Source organism: Microchirus variegatus (assembly GCF_963457635.1).
Source record: "Microchirus variegatus genome assembly, chromosome: 15".
NCBI lineage: Eukaryota > Metazoa > Chordata > Actinopteri > Pleuronectiformes > Soleidae > Microchirus > Microchirus variegatus.
Genome location: NC_139816.1, coordinates 4,526,968 through 4,549,899, shown reverse-complemented (window position 1 = coordinate 4,549,899; position 22,932 = coordinate 4,526,968). Strand labels below are relative to the sequence as shown.

The following is a 22,932-nucleotide window of genomic DNA, read 5'->3' as shown; positions in this document are numbered from 1 at the left end:
TCTGTGCAATTTTCCTGCACCCCCCGCTGGAAATTAAATAAATAAACTAATTAAGCCTGGCGTGACATTTGTGTGTAGTCATACCGACTGCGGTGACTAGGCTTGAAATTTAGTTCACTCACTGAATTTCGGATATCAAATTATAAATAAAACGCTGACGAGTCATAGCTGGAGCTGACTGGGCTGTCTTTGCCCGTGACCTAGTTTATGTCCGACGTAAACGTACATTATGCTCTTTTTTTAATGTCGCGACGAGGACATATATGATGGGTAACTTTGCAGATGTTTAAAAAAAAAAAGGGGAGGGAGGGAAGATATTAAAAGAAAAAAACATCCTTCACGACATGCTGTCAGGTCTATTTTGGATTAATGAGTGCAGGCTAAGCAACATTTTCCCCCCTCTGTGACACCAGCAGAAAGAAAAATATGCAGAGTCTGCATTTCCATTTGTGTGGCATGACTACAAAATAAAGTAAGAATGAATTTAGACCCTGGCTTTTTTTATATAAAGTGACCTAATTTGAGAACAAAACACAGCACAATGTGTCGAGTAGCTGTGGGGGTAAAACAAGCAGTACAGCGATATTCATATTGATTTCACACAAAAAAAGAACACACCCACTCTATCTCAATATTTGCGTTAGAATTTATATATTCACGCCTTAACAGCTCCTTTATCAAGCAAGTTGTTGGTGGAACATACACACACACACACACAGAACGTGAGAGGAATGTTAGGGGACAATGCAGTCACAACTGGGAGCTGTACTTACACTACTTATTTAATTATCCTCTGTGCGCCCTGCGGTGTAAATAAGGTCATGACACACTATCATGAATACAGCAGCAACTGCTCGAGGGCCCTGCTGACGGGCAAGTGAAATTCAGTGGTTTTAGAAAAGCCGTCACCTGGTCTGAAGATTCCTCTCTTGAAAATTAAATTGCGAGTTGATAATGTGCTTGAAATGAACGTAACTAACGTAAATAAAGAAAAAAAGAACATAGGGCTGTTCAAGTTTAAGGCAAAGTATGTGAATATGGTTTGAATTTTTCAAACAGTAACTGAAAGCTAGCACAAATAATCATTGTCTCATTCAAACACAAAAGGAACTGGGGCTGAACAATTAATCCATTCTGAATCTTCATCACAATTAGAGCCAGTGCAACGAGCCAAATTCAAAAGGCTCTAATTATTCTGATTGTTCATTGTTTGATCACAGTCTGAGGAACACAATTACATACACACTCGGAATACGTTAATACTTAATCAATGTAGGGCCGCGAGGATTATTCGATTAAACGTCGTTTTATCTGATTTTTCAGCTTCTCAAAAATGCATATTTTCTGGGTGTTTTTGCTCCATACAACAAAGAAATCATTAAAACGGAATCATTCTGGTTGGTGGACAAAAGACATCATACGTTTAATTTCTCACGCGTGCGCTTACCTTACGGCGTCGCGCGGTAAATGCTTTATCGCGTTTTGAATCTACTCTACGGAGAAGATCAAATCAAATGGCAGTAAGATACATGTTCCCCCAATTGTTCGGCCCTCAAAGGCTCCAGGAAAAACAGGTTGATTAGAAATCACTTTGAGCCTCCGTGTAGCCAAAGCGTTTGACAATCTTCTGTTGACAACAGCCACATTATTGCAGATTAGCAATTAAAAGCAAGAGTGCTTGAGGGGTTTAATGCAACACCCTGCGCACTCACAATTAGATAATACCAAGGTCTTTTCTTTGCCGAGCAGCGATTATCTGCAAAAATAAACCTGCCTTTTTTGCTGAAGCAAAGCGGCTTCCTTTTCACTCTCAGTTCGGCAGCTACTCTAACCCTGGCATCGCGGGCACTCCCCCGATTAAATGTCGTCTTTATGAATTGCCGTTTGACATATTATTTTGTCTGGTATTATCGTAATGTAGTGATTCAGAAGAATCCACTTAAAGAAACCCCACTTGTCATTTCCATGCATTATAAATGTTATGATGACCACAGAGGAGGTGTAATCAAAAGCAAAGCGTCTGTCAGGATTGGCGTCACAAAAAATGTACCGTGATGTGTGGATTGAAGTTTCGTATTGTAGAATCTGACTAGAAAAATATAGACATGGATATTTTAGACTGCACCATGAACCGTAATCAATGAAATTACACATTGCTGCAGTTAGTCATTGGCCCAAAATACTGTTATTCAAGAATGTTTTCTTTGTTGACGGATGCCACAAATTTGGATCCTGTTCATGAAAATGACTAATATCGTGCAGCTCAAGTAGATCAACTAAATCAACAGTCCAATCCTTTCCAGTCGCAGTATGGGAATAGGTTCCATTAAAAAAGGTCGAGAGAGCAAACATTACATCCTTAACCACACATACACTGGAGGTTACAGAGAAACCTAAATCAGTTTAGATAGAGTCACACCATTTAGGACACCAAATAAAAAGGCAAAGAAAAAGTTCCTCAGAGCCTTTTATTGCAATACAGAGCATGGAATGGCACGCGGCAATATGCTCCGATGCCTCGTTTCTTGCCCCACAAAAGGTCGCTCATTTGAATAAAAGTCAATAAACCACTTTTGCAAGAAAAGGGCAGCCCAGCTTCTCCCACAACTTGTTTATTCCCTTGCTTCCCATCTGACAAGGAATGGCCGTCCTCCTTTTTATTGATGGCTCTTTGAGCCGGGGCCCACCCTGCACCTGGCGGAGATTTATCACCAATGTGTAGCCTGCAATTTAATCTTTCAATGAGGACCTATAAGAAGGACATAAAAAGCTTTTTCAACAAGACTAGCGTGCCAAGTCCCCATCAAAGAGCGATTCCATCATCGGACCATGTGAAGCTGCACCGGCCTCACTGGTGATATTGTGTTCCACATTGTTAAATATGGTTTCTTTTAAATATTCCGGAGTTTGGTTGTAAAGCGCAATGGAACTCAAAAGGAGGCTCGTATAAAAGCAGCAAACCTGTATACATGACGCGATGATGGTGATAGCTGCCGTCATAAAACACAGCGCGACCAAGAGCAAAGCCAACAGCTAATAAACATCCTCACGGGCGTCACACGTTGATTAATATATTGTATTGTATTAAAATAAAGGTCTAGTCAGTGACCTACAGCAAAGTGAGGCAGCGGCACGTAGCTCCTGTGCCAAATAATAATCCTGCCATTACTTCCATAGACCAAGTCAGTAATATTAATTATTTGACACAAAAAAAAAACTGCAATTTGCAAATAGTGAGGCAGAAAACATGTGATACACTAATAAAACAGCTCGATTTGGTCCCTAAAAGCCTTTATGTATACTAAAAAATGCTGAAATATTCATTCAAATCGAAAGAATAATCAATAAATCACACTTTCAAAAGCTCATACATGATGTTATCCCTAAATCCATCAAGTCACTCACCAAGAAAGGTCAATATCAATGTCAAAGTTATGTTTTTGTGACACAATAATACTGCAATGTGCATTTAAAGACAAGAGATGGTGCAAAAAACAAATGAGATGCGAGATTAGGGGTGTACAATATCGGTAAGAGCCCAAGAACTCTTGATGTATTGGCATATCAGTCAAATTTTGTGCGTCCCTACACCAGTTGCATTGATCCAGTGCCTAACGGCAGTTATGCATACTCTACAATGTTGAAATATGAGTATAAAATAGATGAAAGAAGCTAAAGTAATGTTTTTTTTTTTTAAAAAGACACTTGCAAAATGATCATATCCCTAAATTCATCACATAATCCACTGTCAAATCGAATTTATTGTCCAAGTTACATTTATTTCCAACCCCAAAAAAACCTTGAATCTGCAATTAGAGACAGGAAACGATGCAAAGTGAAAATCAATAAGATGCTTTGATACAGTCCCTGAAAGCAGTTATGTATAATCTATGTCGAATAATTAGTTTAAATGCAGGAAAGGGGGGAAAAGGAAGTACAGGAAATGTGATGTTGTTAAAATATATAGATAAATAAATACATTTTCACATGATCTCATCCTAAAATTCATCTTGCTATTCATCTTCAGACGTCCGAGTAATTTGAAAGGATTGCTCTCCGGCGATCCGGCTGCTCGTTAGAACATATTAAAGAGGTTGTAATGTATGTTGATGATGAATGTTGCTTGAAATTCTGAGAGAGAGAGAACACCTGAAATAAAAAAAAAAGGTAATGATACCATTCATCTGTGCTGACAAAGTAATACATTTCATAAATTTTGTCCTCGTGGGTAACGGGCGACTTTTCTCCTGAATTGCCCGGGATCATATTTCCAAATGGTGGGCTAATGTTCTAATCTGTATCACTTACTTCAGTGGTCATCATGTTTTCTCTCTCCCACATTTGTATGTTGACATTGATAGGTAATATTGTTGTGATTCTGGGTGGAAAATTGCATTCTGTTATGTCATATCAATACCGGCGCGTTGTTTAATCAAGGGTGATATGAGAAAAACGTGGCGTCGAGCCTTGACCCACGTCGTGCGAGATCAAGAACAATCATGTACATTAATGTTATGTGTCACAATAACGCTTTCGTTAGTTGCTATGGAAAAAAAATCACACACGTTACTAATGCATGATGAAATATTGTTGACTTCAGTCGCGACTACATCAACAGCCAATGTTTGCAAACTTAGGGCCAGTCCTTCACGTCGCTATTTCTGATCTTTTTGGCTTTTCATTCACAAGTAAACTACAAAATCATTTCTGCCAGGATGAACATTTTCTTTATGTCTTCTTTATGTATTCATATAGAAAGGAAAAATTTCGTTTTTGGCTTGTAAAGTCACATTGGGCATATCTGGCGTTTGTTGACATGAGGCGTAGCTAACAGTAGCTAAAGTTTAGCTACTAACGGTAGCTAAAGTTTAGCTAATAACTGGACTTTTAACACCCTTACAAGTTTTGGTCCATTTCTTCTCTGATTGTTCAACGCAGCTTTAAAGTCTGGTTATATCGCCTTGTGTGGACTTGGCATGCTTTAAACTATGGCTGCAACTAACAGCCATAGTTTAAAGTTGATGTAGTTTAAAATCGATGAATGTGTTGATTAGTTCCTCGATAAATCATTTGGTTCAAGTGTTCTCAAATATCACAATTAATCAGTTTAAATAATTTCTTTGTTATATGGAAACTTAAGCATCTGAAAACTTAAACACTCAAACCAATTCATCCATTATCAAAAAAGTTGACAACTCATTGAGTGGTCAATTAATAATCAATCGAGTAAATTGTTTGAGCCCTACTGTTAACAGTTTTCCGTTTGTTTTTGAGAACTTGGCATGTGTGTGGAAGGGATTATTTTTATAACCGGAGGAGGAAAGCCACCATTTTTAAAAATAGCCACCTACATGTGGTCGAGGCCTTCATTAGGGTTACAGAATCTGAATTTAAGTTTTGCGTATTTTCTTGATACGACTGCAGGTGGGATGATATAAACATTTTTTAAAAAAGCCCTGAAATACACTAATACAGGTTTAGAGGTGAATACCACTCGGTGGTTTCTATTTGTTGTCACACACACCCCAGGCCATATCTGTCAATCTATTCCACTTTGTCCTTTCTCCATCTTCTAATGATTTCCCTCGCTCTCCTTCTCCCTCTCTCTCCCCATCACACACACAGCTACACAGTGGTGTGTATGCGAGCTTTTCTTTTTTTTCCTTTTTTAACCTCCATCCCTATTACCTGACTGAGGCATGACACAACCCAGATAGCGAGCGCTGAGCTGTCAGCAGCAAAGAAATGGCTCGCGAGCCAATATCGATCAGCTGTAATAAGCTCGCAGCATTTGACAGTGTTTTCTTTCCATCAGCAGCTCACTGGTACACCGACTACCCTCAGAAACGTACCACTCAATCAAGAGTCATAATGTCTCATGACATGGCGCACGGCCTGGCAAACGCGACGAATGAACGCGGAGGAACCTACATCATAGCTACGTGCCAAAATACTGCCAGTGTGTCATAACACCGCTGGGTTTGTGGGACATTCGTTGAATGGCTGCGGGAGGATTGATGAGTGGTTTCAGACCCTTATAATGAATAGGAGCATAAAAATACACTTTAGACAGTGGTAGAGCTAAGGAGGCATACAGAGCACACAGATAGGGAATGATTTACCACATATGAATTAATAGAATAGATAATATACAGTATTGGATGAAGCTGTGGGGTTTGATTCAATTCCAATTTCCCTGGTCTGGTCTGGAATTTAATTTATGATTTACAGAGTGGGAATATTTTGTTAGTAAAGGTAGAGATTGTGCTCGACACTCGACGGCCAATATGATTCTTCTCTTTGTGTTATTTTTTATTTACATTTAACAACAACATAATATTATGGCCCATCTGTGCACATGCAATTCTTTAATAAACTAACATTAAATACATCAACTAAATAGGTCATCAAAAACCTTTTACAATAAAAGTTTGAGAGGGCATGGTTTAAAAAGTTTCTGTGTAAAAAAAAAAGTGCATGAACTAATCAGCTGATGCCTTTTACAAAAACTTCTTTTTAAAAAGTCAGTGTATCTTTCACATTTTCATACCCATACTTGTGGCATAACCCACCAAACATAAGGATTAAAATCAATTTCTTCAACAGGATAATTAAATCTAGGACATGTCTATATTGTATACCAATACCAATCATAAATATTACTCCAACCTTTTCCCGGAATGATAACAGGTTTGTGAATGTATTCATTGGCGCTGCACTGCTGGACCGCTCATTGAACAATGTTGGCTCACTTTTCAGCAAAGAGCCATCGCTTCCATATGCATTCCTGAGAGAGGCAGGAGCTTCATATAATCCTGGTCGCAGAAATCCAATTACAGCATTTTCTACAGAGGCTGGGGATACGTTCTCCTCTGCAATCACTCAAATTAATCAATATGCAAGTTTACAGCACGGTCACTGTCAATGAGGCACTGTGTGCTGCAAATCCTCGGAGTAAAGAGGAAACATTTGGCATCGAGTATTCCCTGTAAAGCACAATCATTAATCCCAGGTACGTGGCCAGAGAGAGCAGAGCAACCATTCTCCCAGTAGCCGAGCAGCTCCAGTCGATGGATGTATTTTGCACAGATGATTAATGGGAGATGAATAATGGGCTTGCCGATATTTTCTTTGACAACACGGCTGATGCACTGCACCACGCCAGCGCCGCGGGGCAAATGCATCCCCTCAACATTTGCAGAAGCCCTAATGATTGCACAGAGAGTTGCAGAACTTGTAGGTCACGGTTCTGAATCCCTGTCGTGCCCAATGTCTACATCCTGGCCAGAATCAGGTCAAGGAGGACTGAACTACTTAAGACCGACCGAGGTTTTTAGGAAATGGTCTGAAGTGCTCATGTCTGCTTGGCATTTTAAAAAAAACTGAACGAAAAAGAAAATGCAAACATTATTCATCAAATAGAGTTTAGATGGCAGAGGGAATTGTATTTCAGTTCCTCATTCTGCCACTTTCTTTTTATAGACGCTATGTCATATACAACATGGCTGTGATATATGGCTGCGATATATGATGCCTATCTTTGGACGCCCGATATGTTTAGAATGACTATTTTTCCCCTCCATCTGTTAAAGTAATGCATGAAAATAACACCAGAATGAGTTTGCCACGGTATCGTTTTTTAAAATAAGCTGACTGAAATCTATTGTTGCACTCGTTTGTCACCAATATCTTGTATTTATGGCCTTTATGAATTGGACCGCCTGTGCAAAGAAGAGATACCTTGCGGGATTGAGGTCACAGCTTTGAATTCCTGCGACACCAAATATCTACATCCTGGCAAAATGAGGTCACAGAGGACTGAACTGTACTTCAGGATCCATCGACACAAAGGTTTTATCTGATTTTACTTGATCAAGTGTCAAGTGCTAACAGTGCCGCTCAAAAACTGAGAGTACAACCTGAGAGTGCTGCCAAGTACCTGCACCCCGAAAAATTATCCTAAGTTTCCTCAGGAGGACCATTACTGGAATGCATTTGCAGAGAAATAGAAATTAGAAATTGAAGACGCACCAATTTAAACTGCCACAGTATACAAACTATTCACTGAGACGTACTGTATTTTAATCTCTTAAGTGCTACTATCCAAATGCACAATCTCTCTCACAGAAAAAAGTACATCACTGCTTTAAAGCTCATTGAGATAAAAGTGCATAAATACAATTTTACTTTAATATACTGTATGTGGTCGCGATAAGCATACTGGTTTTCACACAACCAGAAAATTGTCTACTAACTTAAAACATGTACCATAACATACAACATATGTGGGTGATACAAAGTCAATAGATCTCAGAATTACCAGATTAAGACCACTCTGAAGAGCATCTGTTTAAATGTACTGACATTCAAGTTAAAATTAATACTTTTAAACTATCTCAACTTTAACAGATGAGTTAACTGTTAAAAAAAATAAAAATAACTACTCTGCATGCAAACATGATTTATCAAACAGATGGTATGAGTTTAGATGGCAAAAGGGAATCTTATTTCAGTTCCCCGCTCCTACCTGCTTCTGCTTCTTTTTATAGTCGCCATGTCAACCGCTACCGTGAGCGGGAGCATCTTGTTAATTATGCTTATCATGAAAAATGGAGCGTTAGGACGTTTCCGCCGTAATATATGTGCATATCATCACGCCGCCGCCGCCGTGAGCCGCCGCTCATACAGTCACCGCGCACATGCTTTGTGCCATCCAGACGTATGTGAGCTTGTTTTTCATTTACATAAGGTGAACGCTAATGCCGTCATTTGAATTTCAAGCATGCAGACACTCTATTGTTAATTCATGCGTTATAAATTGGAGAGAAGTCTTACAAGAGACACATTGACATTTTTCTCTTCCTCTTTTAGTAAAATCACTTATCTTCTTTTGACATACTGTTAAGCAGAATGTAAATGTGATTCTGCCTCTTGTCTATTTAGCTCAACGGGTGTTTTGAAGTTGAAAGTAGTCTTTGTCCGCTTTCCTGTTAATGAACTTTTTTTTTTTTTTAATACATTTATTGTTGAGGGTAATGGAATTTTTAATTAATATCGTCCCAACATCCGCGTGCAATTAATGCCACAATTTGCTGCTTATTGTGCCAATGCATTTGCATGTCGTTTTCATCATCATTCAGGTGCATCCTCCGTGTATATGAAGTAAACAAACTACAAATGTGCTTTTTTGTTTGTTTGTTTGTTTGTTTGGATGCTTTACGTTCAGGCAACAGCCAATACATAATGAATACAAAGTGATAATTTATTCAGTAAATGTCATCCGAGTCTGCATTATGTAGGCTGCTGCTCTCAAGACTATCAGGGGTAATTTAACGTGTGGTCCAGCAGGGGGTGCTGTAAGCTTATCAGGTGAACAATGACAATTATATCAAAAATCGCAGGAGGCGCAATACTTTTGTACTCAAACTTTGTCCTGATGTGCACACATTATATTCTACAGCCTGACGAAAACAGATCTGCAGCACAAATATCACACAGTAATCATTGTAAATATGAGATTATGTAAAACATTAGTCTCATATCACGAATCATATTGCAATGTCAAAATGATCAGAAATAAGACAGTGATGTTAAGTTGTTTTGCCGTGGGGTTCTAAATGTGTCTTCAAAGAAACAGCATGTAACGTATGAGTTTGAGCTTGAATTTAAAAACAATAATATATCGATAAAAAGTAGGTAGAAAAGTTCTCAACAATTTGGTGGATATTTTGTCCAACAATGGTCAGTGAAAATTCTGACCTCACAAGGTTAAAAGAGCAACAACTTCTTCATGGAAAAAACCCGAACTAAAACACTGCCGTTTACCAGAATTGCTTTTAAATCCGTCTAATAGGACCAAACTGATGGAGCACGTCTGTTACATGACAATCTTGAGATAATCACTATAATGAGGTCGCAGATAACACACTGCAGAAGATTACAGGATTACGACAACAATAAGAAACAAGACGGATAACCCATGCGGGATTTGCTGATAATGTCAGACTACGCCACTTGTTTTATTTAAGACGGCTATCATGGAAACCCAAGTTTCAGACCAGCGCCCAAGGGCAATCAGACCTTTCCACTTGGAGCATATTTTGTTCTGTTCGGTTGGTGTTGGAGACAAATAGACAGCCAGCTAAAATGGCTGCTGACAAAGTGTTTAGTTGGAGTTGTTATTATTGCTCTGCAGCCTCTTCCGTGTCATCGGAAACACAATCGCACAACGACGATGATGATCACTTCTACATAAATACACATTTCCCAACTGTCCTAATGTGGGAACGTTAAATAGATTGCAGAGGCTCACTGCCCGGTTCATTTTACAGCAATTTCCCAGCACAATATCAATTTAAAAAAAATAACATATACAGTAGTGCCAACTTTGCGGCACACATACACAAGTGAAGGGACCAAGGAGTCGTTAACAATAGCCAAAACCCAAGAGTCCGAGAAAAGAAGAATACAACAGACATGGTGGAGAATCGGATTTAGAGACACAAGACACCGTAGGATGCTTGTTGTAATTGTGTGGCCAATGAATCCGGCCAAGAGCAAAACCAACACAGCATCCAAGTCCAAGTTTAAGAAAAGAAAATCAACAACTGCAGCCTTAAAAAAAAAAAAAAAAGCCTCATTTGCCAAATCAACCAATATCCGTGACGGAAATCCACCAAAACTCACATAGCAGGTGCGACACAATTATGAACCACACGTGTTCACACGGAAACTGAGCCATGAATAAAACCAGTACCTGTAAAAATAAAAATAAAAAGGGCACATTGGGGGAAGTGGAGTATGAAACCTCAGGTATGGAACACTTTCAAAGTGTCAAATCTACCATCTGCTCTTCAACAGAAAATATCCTCCACGTTATCACCGCGTTAGCTTTATGGTACATTCCACAAACTGTCGGGAACGTAAAAATTACACTGCGGGAAAAAAGGAACGTGAAACAAAACAAAACAAAACACTCGAGTGCAAATATGGGCATTCGTTCACATCCAAACTCACATTTTCAATACGTCTGTGCAAACACATGCACACAGACAGATTAGCAGCACAAACCAAACAGGAAAGAAAATCAAATACCTGCCTGTGTACACGTATATAAGTACATCCAAAACAATCACATAAGACTGGACAATGACACTTATATTAATACCTCAAATATTTATGAAGAGTTTGTTTCAAATTGGACAATTATGAGGAACCCATGAATCAATAAACTTTGACCCAGTGTTTTGCTTTTAAGCATTAGCGAAGAAGTAAAGTATAATCAAATATATAAAATACTGTTTTATTCACTGTTTTTATAATATTCACATGTAAAAAAAATCGATTTATCTAGTTAAGGAAATGAAGTATTTCATTAATTTAGAATAAAACAGTACATATACATTATTTAATCATACATTAATTACACTAATTGGAGAAAATAATAGATGGGATTTATTAATTATTTTCTAATTAATAAGCGTAGAAGTAATGCATAATCAGATATATAAAATATTGTTTTATTCACTTCCCTGATATAACTTACCGTAATATTTATTGTATTCACATGTTTAAAAAAAAAAAAAAAAAAAAAAAACTATTTATCTACTTAAGGAAGTTTAGCATTTCATTAATTTAGAATAAAACGGTACATATTACTTATTTTATCATACATTAATTACGCTAATTGTGGAAAATAATAGTAGGGATTTATTAATTATTTCCTAATTAAAAATAGGTACATACACATTTAGAAAACAGCCTTTTAAGGGGAAAATAAGGATTTTTTTCAATAAAATTTCATCAATTAAGGAACTTTATCCTGCCAATTCAGAAAAACTGAACTTTTTAAATACGTGTGTCATTTTGAGGTGAATGCAAAACAATTTTGTACAATTCCAATACCATTCAGTGCCCTTGTTTGTTTAAAAGTCCAGTGTTATGATACACATGCACGTATCCAAAACAGCCAACGGCCATTTCAACAAACAAACAAACAAACAAACAAATGGAGTCCTACCTTTTCCCAGTGGTCCACAGCTGTCCTCAAATGTCCCAAATGTCTCCACGAAGTCCTCCTCCTCTTCATTTGTGTCCCTGTCCCCGCTGAAGACCACGAATTATTTGTCTTCAAAGTGTCCCGAAAACGAAGTCACAGCAGCTAAGTTAGCTCCAAGTTAGCAACTCTGAAGCTAGTAGCTGCGTAGTTAGCTGCGTCATTGAGCGTTTTCTGCGCAGAAAAGACGTCGCGACGGACTTCCACCTTATCGACAATTAAAGCAAAGTTAATGTGCTTCAATATGAGTGAATAACAATCCAAGTTTGCGGTGTTTTTATCCTCCAATTCGACGCAGGGACATCGTTTCTCTCGCTCTTGTCCTGATGAGTCATTAATGAGCAGGTGCGCTAATCAGGTCATTCATTCAGCAACACAACTGGGCACGTGCCATTAACATAGAGAGGACATAACATTTGGTTTTATTTTGAAAAACAAAGACACTGAACTTAATGTTAATGTTATTTTATTGTGTTTTTATACACACAAATACATGGATTTGAATTATACATCCAGATTATACCATATTATGAGATAATATGTACATTTTCCCGTATATGTTTATTGACTGTATTTGTGTTATTTGTTTGATTTCCCTCTGATGTTATTCACACATTTTTAGTCAAAAATGCCATGTTTTGTTTATGTTTTTTTTATTATTATTATACATGAATGCTGTACAGTAACATACAAAATAATAATAATATACAGTAATATATGACACCATAGAACAAAAATATAATATTATCTCACTAATTTTAAGTTAAGTGGACCTTTAAGGTGCCACATGTAAGAATGTGGCCAAAAACGGTTACTACATTCAAATTCAAAATACAAAGGTTTCCTTTTTTGACGCAACCCGACTCTACTGACTGCAATGATTGGTAGACGGCGGTAGGTGGCGCCACATGCCAAAACATGATTTGCAGTCTGCAAAATATATTGTTTTATTCAATTATTTTGTCTGTACTGTTGTTGTTGGTGAGTTCAGTTTGTTATATGAACATTATTCCCAAGTCTTTGTGACATATTAGGAGGATTTTATGGCCAGTTGCTTTAGATTTATCACATAACGCACTTTTAACTCCCACACAATCACAGCCGTGACTTTTTCCACTCGCCATTTACATGTTCACACGTGCAAATATTAATTAATTTTTATCACCTGTAACTCTCCATTAGTTCACAGTGCACAGCCACACCTGTAAAAGCTTTGTCATAAATGTAAGCAGAACTGACCCACAGTCAGTTTTTCCTAAATTATTTTAATTAAGGACACATTAAAAAACAAAAAGAGATACAGAGAGAGAAGCCTTGATCAATTATCAATTAGAACTCCTGAAGAAAATGAACATTTTAGTAAGTAAAAGTCGCTCTGATGAACAGCTTATTATTATGCTTTTAAACTCAGCATCACCCACAGTTTGGATGTAAAACAGCAGGTAAACACAGGTGTTGCTAAAGACATTAATATAGACTGTGCTCTATTTAGGCGCAGAGACGTATAATTAATGCGAAACACCTGTGTTTACCTTTCCCCATATTATAAAAAGTTTTTTTTATTGTGCAGTATAAGCATTCGTTGTGTGTAGTTTATTTCTCGTCTCATCGCAGATGCTGGTTCAGCTCTCTCGGATGATCCTTTATCGATCCAAATGTAAAGTTTTACTGCATTATTTTTGCTCTGCATTCTTTTTGAAAACACCATCATAGCCGAACGCCCACATGTTCGATATATTTGTGTTTAGGTGGCTATAGGTCATCAGTAAACACCACCATAGGCTAATTAAATAGCCTGCAATAAATGATTTCCCCCCTTTTTTCATGTCAGTTTCCTCATATAAGGCTATAAAGATGCTCCAGTATATAGACATGCGTATCAATAAGCAGCAGGTACCTTCCTCGACTGTTATTAAACAAGTCATTAAACCTGAGTGTCACCGAGGAACACTTAAAATAGCACTAAGGGTAGTAATAATAAGAGTTGTCTGCGACTTGGGTGCCTCCTAAAAACACAGTTTTTCTCGAGAACAGTGATTAAAAACAAGACTGTTTGACACACCGTTTACTGAGATTCGGCTGCTTGACTAATTAACGCGTCGTCTGATTCAACATATTTTAGCGTCACCTTAGAAAAAAGTACATAACAATAACAACATCTGCCTGAACACACACACATATATATATATATACCCAGCTCTTTTTTTTTTACCTGAAATAGTAAATGGAGAGTTCAGTTTGTAATGTATTGCTTTGGATTGTCTCCTTTGTGGAGGAGGAGATTATGGTCCGTATTATTCATGTATGCCGATCTTCTGACCCAACAAGGGTCACGCACAATAAAAAATAATTATTTCATTTGAATAGTAATGAATAATGTACTGTACGTGGGTGAGCACACTGCCGCTCGTCGAGTAAACTGGGCAATTTTGCCCTGAATCACCAATCGCTCCGAACGCGCCTCTGTTTGCATCTGCTCATCTCGGGGTTGTTTCCCGAATTTGCAGTCGACACAGAATTTATTGCTGCATCACAAATGTACCTCCTGTCTTCATGGCTGCTGGGAGGAGGAGGAGGAGGGGGAGGAGGAGGAGGAGGAGGAGGTTTAGTGGTAAAACACAGCTCTGGGCAAATTATTGCTTAGCGAGCACGGGTGAATCCGAATAGTCCAAAAACGGCACATCCTAAGTCCTTTCCTAAGTACTTTTCCTTGTCTTCAATGGAGAACCTCACATGGTCAAGGAAACCAAGATGGCCGTAAAGACATTTGGTCCCGTTTAAACGAGTGCAAAACCAAAAATACTGCTGAGATAAACGCATCGTGCAAGGTTCAAGACATACATGGTATGGAGAGTTATTCACAGGCGATGGCTGATATGATGATTTGTTCCCTTGTTGGCTCTTGGTGGCATCATCTCCTCTCCTTTCATAAATGTTTTCTGTAGTTTACCCTGTGCCAAAGGAGATGGAAAAGAAAGAAACTTATGGCGTATTTTGGGGAAAAGTCACTCACCTGCCCAACTTTCCTCGGGCAAATTTGACGACTTCAGATGCTCCCAAAAAGGAAAAACTAATCCGTCTTAGCGTGAGGATCCATTTGTTCTTCTATTTAATGGCTCATTAGCAATAACACGATAAGTCCTGAATTAGATGCTCTAAGAATGCTCTAAAACGGCATCATTTTCCATGGATGTAGGCTCCCCCTTGTGGTACTTTAAAATAAGTCACTTTCAGGAAATCCTTACCAAACTGCTTTTCCTCGTCTTCAATGGAGAACCTCACATGGTCAAGGAAACCACGAGAACATTGCTAGTTCTAGACTGATCTAGAAGATGGCCGTAAAGACATTTTGTCCCATTTAAACGATAGATTAACACATCGTGAAAGGTTCAAGACATACATGGTATGGAGAGTTATTCACAGGCGATGGCTGATATGATGATTTGTTCCCTTTTTGGCTCTTGGTGGCATCATCTCCTCTCCTTTCATAAACGTTTTCTGTAGTTTATTCCGTGCCAAAGCAGATGGAAAAGAAAGCAACAAAAACAAAGCTCCTTTCTTTGGCGTATTTTGGGGAAAAGTGCTTCACCTTTCCTCGGGCAAATTTGACGACTTCAGATGCTCCCTAAAAGGAAAAACTAATCCGTCTTAGCGTGAGGATCCATTTGTTCTTCTATTTAATGGCTCATTAGCAATAACACGATAAGTCCTGAATTAGATGCTCTAAGAATGCTCTAAAACGTCATGATTTTCAATGGATGTAGGCTCCCCCTTGTGGTCCTTAAAATAAATCACTTTCAGGAACTTTGCTAGTTCTCGACTGATCTAGAAGATGGCCGTAAAGACATTTTTTCCCCATTTAAACGATAGAATAACACATCGTGCAAGGTTCAAGACATACATGTTATGGACAGTTATTCACAGGCGATGGTTTCACTTACAGTGCATGATGATTTGTTCCCTTGTTGGCTCTTGGTGTCATTACTATCTCCTCTCCTAGTTTATCCTGTGCCAAAGGAGATAGAAAAGAAAGCAACAAAAACAAAGCTCCTTTCTTTGGTGTATTTTGGGGAAAAGTCACTCACCTGCTTCACCTTTCCTCGGGCAAATTTGACGACTTCAGATGCTCCCTATAAGGAAAAAACTAATCCGTCTTAGCGTGAGGATCCATTTGCTCTTCCATTAATTGGCTCATTAGAGAACACGATACGTCCCGAAGTAGATGGTTTGAATTAAAAAGCCTGAAATAAATTGTTGTTGTTGTTCTCGCGTCTGGAGCCTGGATATACGTTGATTCTCAGGTACTCAAATATGTGCCCGTAATATTAAAATATCAGGATTTTCCATGCTTTTCAGGCTCCCCCTTGTGGTACTTTAAAATAAATCACTTACAGGACCGGGCAAGTCAAAGAAAATTCCCATTCTAAGTTGTTTTTATGGTGATTGAAACAACACGTTCAGTGTAGAAGTGTAGAAGCGCGTGCTCTACGCAGCTCATGTCATTGACAAGAAAGCACAAACACTCACACACACACACATCTATACCCATAGTGTATATGATAATAACCATGCTGCATTAGAGCCCTTACATATTTTAAATGCTTTGAAAAGCACAACAGATCTCCCTCTCTCTCTCTCTCTCTCTCTCTGCAGCGAGGTAAACATAACTGTATCTGTGGGCTTTTTGCCAACTGCACACAATGCATTCGTGTTGAACAATGAGAGCTGCTGCTGCTGCTGCTGCTGCTGATGCTTCTGCTGATGCTGCTGCTGATGCTGCTGCTGATGCTGTGGCCCTGGATAGAAATGTATATATATGAACAAAGATGTTCCCTGACTGCAGCGCTGATACTTTGCAAGTGTGCCGGGGAGTCGTCTGGTCACAGTCCTTGGCTGTCAGGCGAAGGCTTTAGAAAAACTGTTCTTGTGGAAAACGAATATTTACCTCCAGTTTCCTGATCTTTGCCACCGCACTCCAGAGAGAGAGAGAGAAAAAAGGATAAAGAAAACTGCCGTCTCCCTTAAAAGAGAAGATCCTTGAGTCATGCTCGAGTAGAAATGAGTCCACAATGTTGAGGAGTTGTCACCGAGACATAATTGCACTTCAGGGAGAATACATTATTTATTGGAGATTTAGCCTCATTAATCTGCGAGACGACGTTCTGAGAGTGCGATCATTTCTACGTTTTTTTTTTTCTTTCTTTTTTCTCGCGATTTAGTGGTTTTTGCAGATTTCTGCAGGAAACATGAGTTTGCTCTTTGATGCGCAGTCAGTTTCCTTGAGTGTCTTGTGTGAAATAGTGTTTCTTGACAGCGCTTCCCCAGTGCTTTCAACGAATCATTATCTGTGCCAATGTTTGCACTCAACCTGTCCTTTTTTTTTTTTTTTTTCCTTTCTCTCTCTCCCCCCTTCTCTCTTTTGTCTCGCAGCTGCACACTGACCTTGATAGTGGGGACAGCGTGGTGAAGTACACTCTCTCCGGGGACGGGGCCGGCTCCATCTTCACAATTGACCAAACGACGGGGGACATCCATGCCTTAAGGAGTCTTGACAGGGAGGAGAAGCCTTACTACACCCTGCGCGCCCAGGCCGTTGACATCATCACCAATCGTCCGCTGGAGCCCGAGTCCGAGTTTGTCATCAAGGTTCAAGACATCAACGACAACGAGCCAAAGTTCCTGGAGGGACCGTACATGGCCACCGTCCCCGAGATGTCACCAGTAGGCAAGTGACCATATGCAGTGTCTGAAAAAGTGTGCTCTTCATTAAACGGATAGTGGAAGTGTCAGAGCTGTGGTCAGAGCTGACTGAGCTGTGACATATGGAAGCCTGTTCTCAGTGAAAACACGCTCTAACAGCAGGGACACCAGGGAAAAACTGATTTTTTTTTCAGCCAATATCTTAAGATAAACTTTTGCAATGGAGAACTGATGTTTGTAGACCACTCACTCTCCCCACACCAAACTCCACATCATAACATCGCAGCACACAGGAGTTTTTTAACCCACTGCTGCCTTCATCACTTAATCCAAATATGTTATTTTGTGACTTTGGGGTTTGAAATCCATCATTCAAATGTATGACAGGGCCGGCCCAAGCCTCCATGGGGCCCTAAGCAAAATTAGATTTTGGGGCCCCCTGTTACTGCCAATAATAATAATGATTATTGATCATTCACACACTTACTATACTAAAGGTATTCTACTTATTCTACTCTGTCACAAATACACTTGTAAAACTAAATGTGAGAACTTTTTTGACACAAGATTTGCAAATTTACCGTAAAATCTTTCAATTAATATTTGGCAAAATCAGCAACTCCCCCTACTGGTGACACAGAATCAATACATAAAACCAAAGGGTTTATATATATATATATATATATATATAGATTTGACTTTTATATGTAAAAAACACAGCATTAAATAAAATAAACAAACAAAGACTTAAATAATAATGTAAATAACAGAGGCACCTGGAACAAGGTAATAAAAATGGTTTATAAATAAAATATAAAGTTAAATAATCACATCTGGGGAGAACAACTCAAAATAAACTACAGCAATCCAAACTTTAAATGTTAAATTTTTTAGCTTAGTTGCTCTTGGGGGCCCTCCAGTGGTCACGGGGCCCTAAGCAGCATCTTAGTTCGCTTATGCCTTTGGCCGGCCCTGCTCAATGACATTAAGTTACCAGAGGAGGCAGCAATAGACCGTGAACTCAAGCTAAAAACACTGATATCCTCTATGGATTTTGGTGTCATTCATGTCAGCTAACCATAAATGAAACAGTTTCTATAGATTTTAAGAGTTCTAGGATAAAAGTATACGCAATATATAACTTCAGTGTAGTCGTTTTTAGATATTTTAAGAATAAATGCTACATCTTTCCGTTTTTCACTGCTGGCCTCAAACAACCGCACTTCGAGGAAAGAAAAAAAAAAAAAAACCCTGACCTATTCCTTGGATAAATTGGATTTTATTGCTGTGAAAAGCTTTGTTTTCTCCTCTTTAACCGAGTTTCAGAGCACTGGAACAACCAGAGGGGCCATAGCTTGCTGCTCCCAACCGAATTCGACATTTCAGAGAATGAGTTATTCTTGGTGTGCCCCGAGTACATTTCACAGCTCTCTCTTTAAACACCAACCCCCCCCTCCGCCCAGCTCCCAGCTCCCAGCCCTCCAGGGAGAACTGATCAAGCTAATTCGCTGAGAGAATGGTTCCTCTCAATCTGAATGGCAATGAAGCCCTCGTCGAAATCTCCACAATCAGCAGTCTCGGGAGAGCATACGAGTGGAGAGTAGAGCGGGGAACAACGCCGCAGCCTCCAGCTCCCGGCGAAAAACCCCTCCAAATCACGCACGGGGCTCTGAAACTGTTGACTGTGGAATCAGAGGAGCTTTTAAGTTAATGAAAAACACATCGAGAGCGGCCACAGGAGCAGGGAGCAGCAGATTAGCTCCACGCACTGCCCTCGCTTGATCACTGAGGTGACGGGAGGATAAATGAATCATTCCGGCTCGGACAATCACTCGTCATCATCATCCTCATCATCATCATCATCATCATCCTGTGATTTTAAATCCAAACTTTTATCTTTTACTTTATTATTATTTCATTTAAAGGTGCATTATGTAATAAATCTAAAGCAACTGGCCGTAAAATCCTCCTAATATGTCACAGAGACTCAGGAATAATGTTCATATAACAAACTGAACTCACCAACAACAACAGTACAGACAAAATATTTGCATTAAAAAAAATATTTTGCAGACTGCAAATCATGTTTATGTTGTGAAATCATGTTTTTGCATGTGGCGCCACCTACCGCCGTCTACCAATCATTGCAGTCAGTAGAGTCTCAGCTGCCGAACAACCACGAGTTGCCAGTTATGTCAGAAAATTAAACCTAAAAGACCTCTGTGTTTTTTAATTTGAATGTAGTAACCGTTTTTGGCCACATTCTTACACATGGCACCTTTAATGCCAGGCAAACTACAAAGATAATTCACTTATAATTCACTCTTGTTATCTTTGACACTTCATAGGTCTAGTGACTAAGAATTAGTGACATCTAGTGGATTCTACAAAACCTTCCTTTCCCAAGTGCATCAAGGAGCTACGGTGGCCTTCTCGTGCCATAAAGGATGTCAACATTCTGTCACTACTCACTAACTATCTTCTCTGACATTTCTGCCTCGTCTTTCTTGGTTAATTGTTCTTAGATTGCAATGTTTGCAAACACAAAATGCAAACACACACAGGCTGGTTTGTCCATCTGGGCTGCCGTAGAAAGCTAGCGGCACAAAATGGCCGCCTCCGTAAAGTACAAACAGAGTAAGACTACAAAACCCCCAACAATTATACACTTACTATATAATACAAGCATGCTTAAGCACATCTTTACCTTAAGCACCTTTAAAGTCATATTCTCTAAAAGTTTGTGTTACATTAAGTTTGTTAATATAGAGTTATTAGCAATTAGCATAATTTATCCTCTGTGAGTCATGTAAGCAACATGTCAGTACAGTAGCCCAGAATGGACATGGTGTTTAAATTGTTTATTAAAAACAGAATATAGTAGAAAAACTATTGAAATATCTTTAAGAAAGTGTATAAAAATTTTTTTTTTTTAATTTTAATTAATTATTTTTTGTGTTTGCTGCTCAAAATAATCCAACAATTTTTTCAGTTTTATGTATTTCTATGTTTTACGGAGCAAAGAAAGCACAGAATATTTACATTTAAGAAGCTGAAAAGTCGAATGAAACATGTTCATCAATACTCAATACCCAATTAATCGATTAAATAGTTGACGATTAATTTAGTAATTGATTATTAATAGCCCTAATCTGGATGAATCCTGATCTGTAGAAACATCGTACAATTCAATCCAGAAATATGGCACAATAAGAGCAGGCAAACTTTGATTATGCACCGTTTTATCATTTCATTTGTGCCTGCAAGTGGCATGAGGATTTTAATTATAGGTGCTACAAACAAACTAAAACATACATGTGGAGTGACACAAGACGATAATAATTATAAAAAAAGAACATTCCCGATAATAAACACAAAAAGCTGTGGGTTTTTAAAGTCACCCTCAGTGCCACGCAATCACAGTTTTGATACCGCAAAAATCCAGCCGATAATTGCTGCCAAATTATGAAGCGTGAAACTTCACTTGGAGTATTTTTTTTTTTTGGGAGTGAATTTAATTGTGATTTTTTTTTCCAAACGTGCTCTAACAGTTCGGCGGGTGAGCAGTATAACTTCATCTTTTTTTCCTCCTTCCTGTGCTAAAATATATAAAACACTGCGGGAGATTGCGAGCACGGCTCGAACACTGCGTCAAACCCAAAGTCTTTATCTGTATTTATACCATCGAGACTTGTGTAATCAATGGGTCCATTAACTGCTGTTGTCTTTGGCGAGAATGTCTCTGTGCATTTTTTTTATTTTTTTATTTTTTTATGGTGCCAGGGCAAAGCAAACACTGATGTAGCGAGAGTCGCCGCACATAAATAAGCATTAATGGTTGGTAATGAAGACTAATCTATAGCCAAACATTATACACTCGCTAATGGCAATATTCCAGCGACTCGCTCCCTCAGAGTTGTTAGCAGTGAGCTTATCCCTGACTCATTTTCGAGAAGTGACAAATAAAAACCAAGTCTTTGAGAGACTTTCCCTGAAACGGCCGTGTAATTACCATCAGTCGACTTTGGCTTGATGAATTTGTTGATTTCGCTGCTCGTGTCTGCAGACTTTAAATTTGTCAACGTCAGACGTCCTCTCTTTTCCCCGCCACACTGTGGTTTGTTTAAAATCTACTTTAAGGCGCCATAGGTAAGAATGTGGCCAAAAACGGTTACTACATTCAAATTAAAAAACACCGAGGTCTTTTAGGTTTCGTTTTCTGATGTAACTGGCAACCCGTGGTTGCTCGGCAGCTGAGACTCTGCTGACTGCAATGATTGGTAGACGGCGGTAGGTGGCGCCACATGACGCCAAAACATGATTTCAAAACATAAACATGATTTGCAGTCTGCAAAATATTTCTTTTAATGCAAATATTTTGGCTGTACTGTTGTTGTTGGTGAGTTCAGTTTGTTATATGAACATTATTCCTGAGTCTCTGTGACATATTAGGAGGATTTTATGGCCAGTTGATTTAGATTTAATACACAATGCAGCTTTAATATTTGTCTATATTATACTTTACTTTATCTTACCTTACACAGTCACAGAGAAATTAGAAAGGAAGGATTCATACACGACCTATAACTAAAACAAGTAAAAACAAACTTTAGGTAAAATTTGTAAATGCCACTGCAGTATTTTCACTATCAGGGAGTTCCAGAGTCTCTTCTTTAGGTTTCAGCTCAGCATCTGTAACAGTTAAAACGCCTCTGTCAGAGGATGAGGATAAAACATTGCTAATATACAGAGAAGCCAGACCATTAAGTGCTTTATAAGTCGTTAAAAGAACCTCGAAACCCACTCTAAAATGGACTGGAAGCCAGTTCATAAAGAGACAGAAACCTGGTGTTAATGCTGGTTAAAAGAGTGGAGTCTGTATGCACAGTTTTATTTACTCCGTGTTGCAGTCGTCCAAGTGTGATGATGTATTACATTATATGTATTGGAGGTCTAATTTGGGCAATTTTGATTAAAAAAATTTGTTTTTACCACGTTTTTCAGCTCAAAAGTTAAATAAAAATCAAATAAAACTGAGAACAGTCTAAATGTGTGTAGACAGACGTCCAGTAGGTGGCAGTATTCTAGGGCGTTGGGAGCGAGTATTGGCCAAAACGGAAATTTTATTTGATATCGTTTCCGAAATGAAGGTTATTTTGGTAGCAGGTTTCCACCTC

The 22,932-nt window shown here is 38.7% G+C and overlaps 1 protein-coding gene across 1 annotated transcript in view; it reads left to right on the top strand.

Moving 5' to 3' along the window:
* Positions 1-22,932, top strand: part of LOC310937361 (cadherin-12-like) — a gene marked incomplete at both ends in the record, with an annotated part of 89,621 nt that overhangs the window by 2,673 nt on the left and 64,016 nt on the right. Inside the window, one exon of the mRNA XM_083901604.1 lies at positions 17,486-17,780. Coding sequence (XP_083757730.1) covers positions 17,486-17,780 — 295 coding nt within the window. The remainder of the gene's footprint in view (positions 1-17,485; positions 17,781-22,932) is intronic.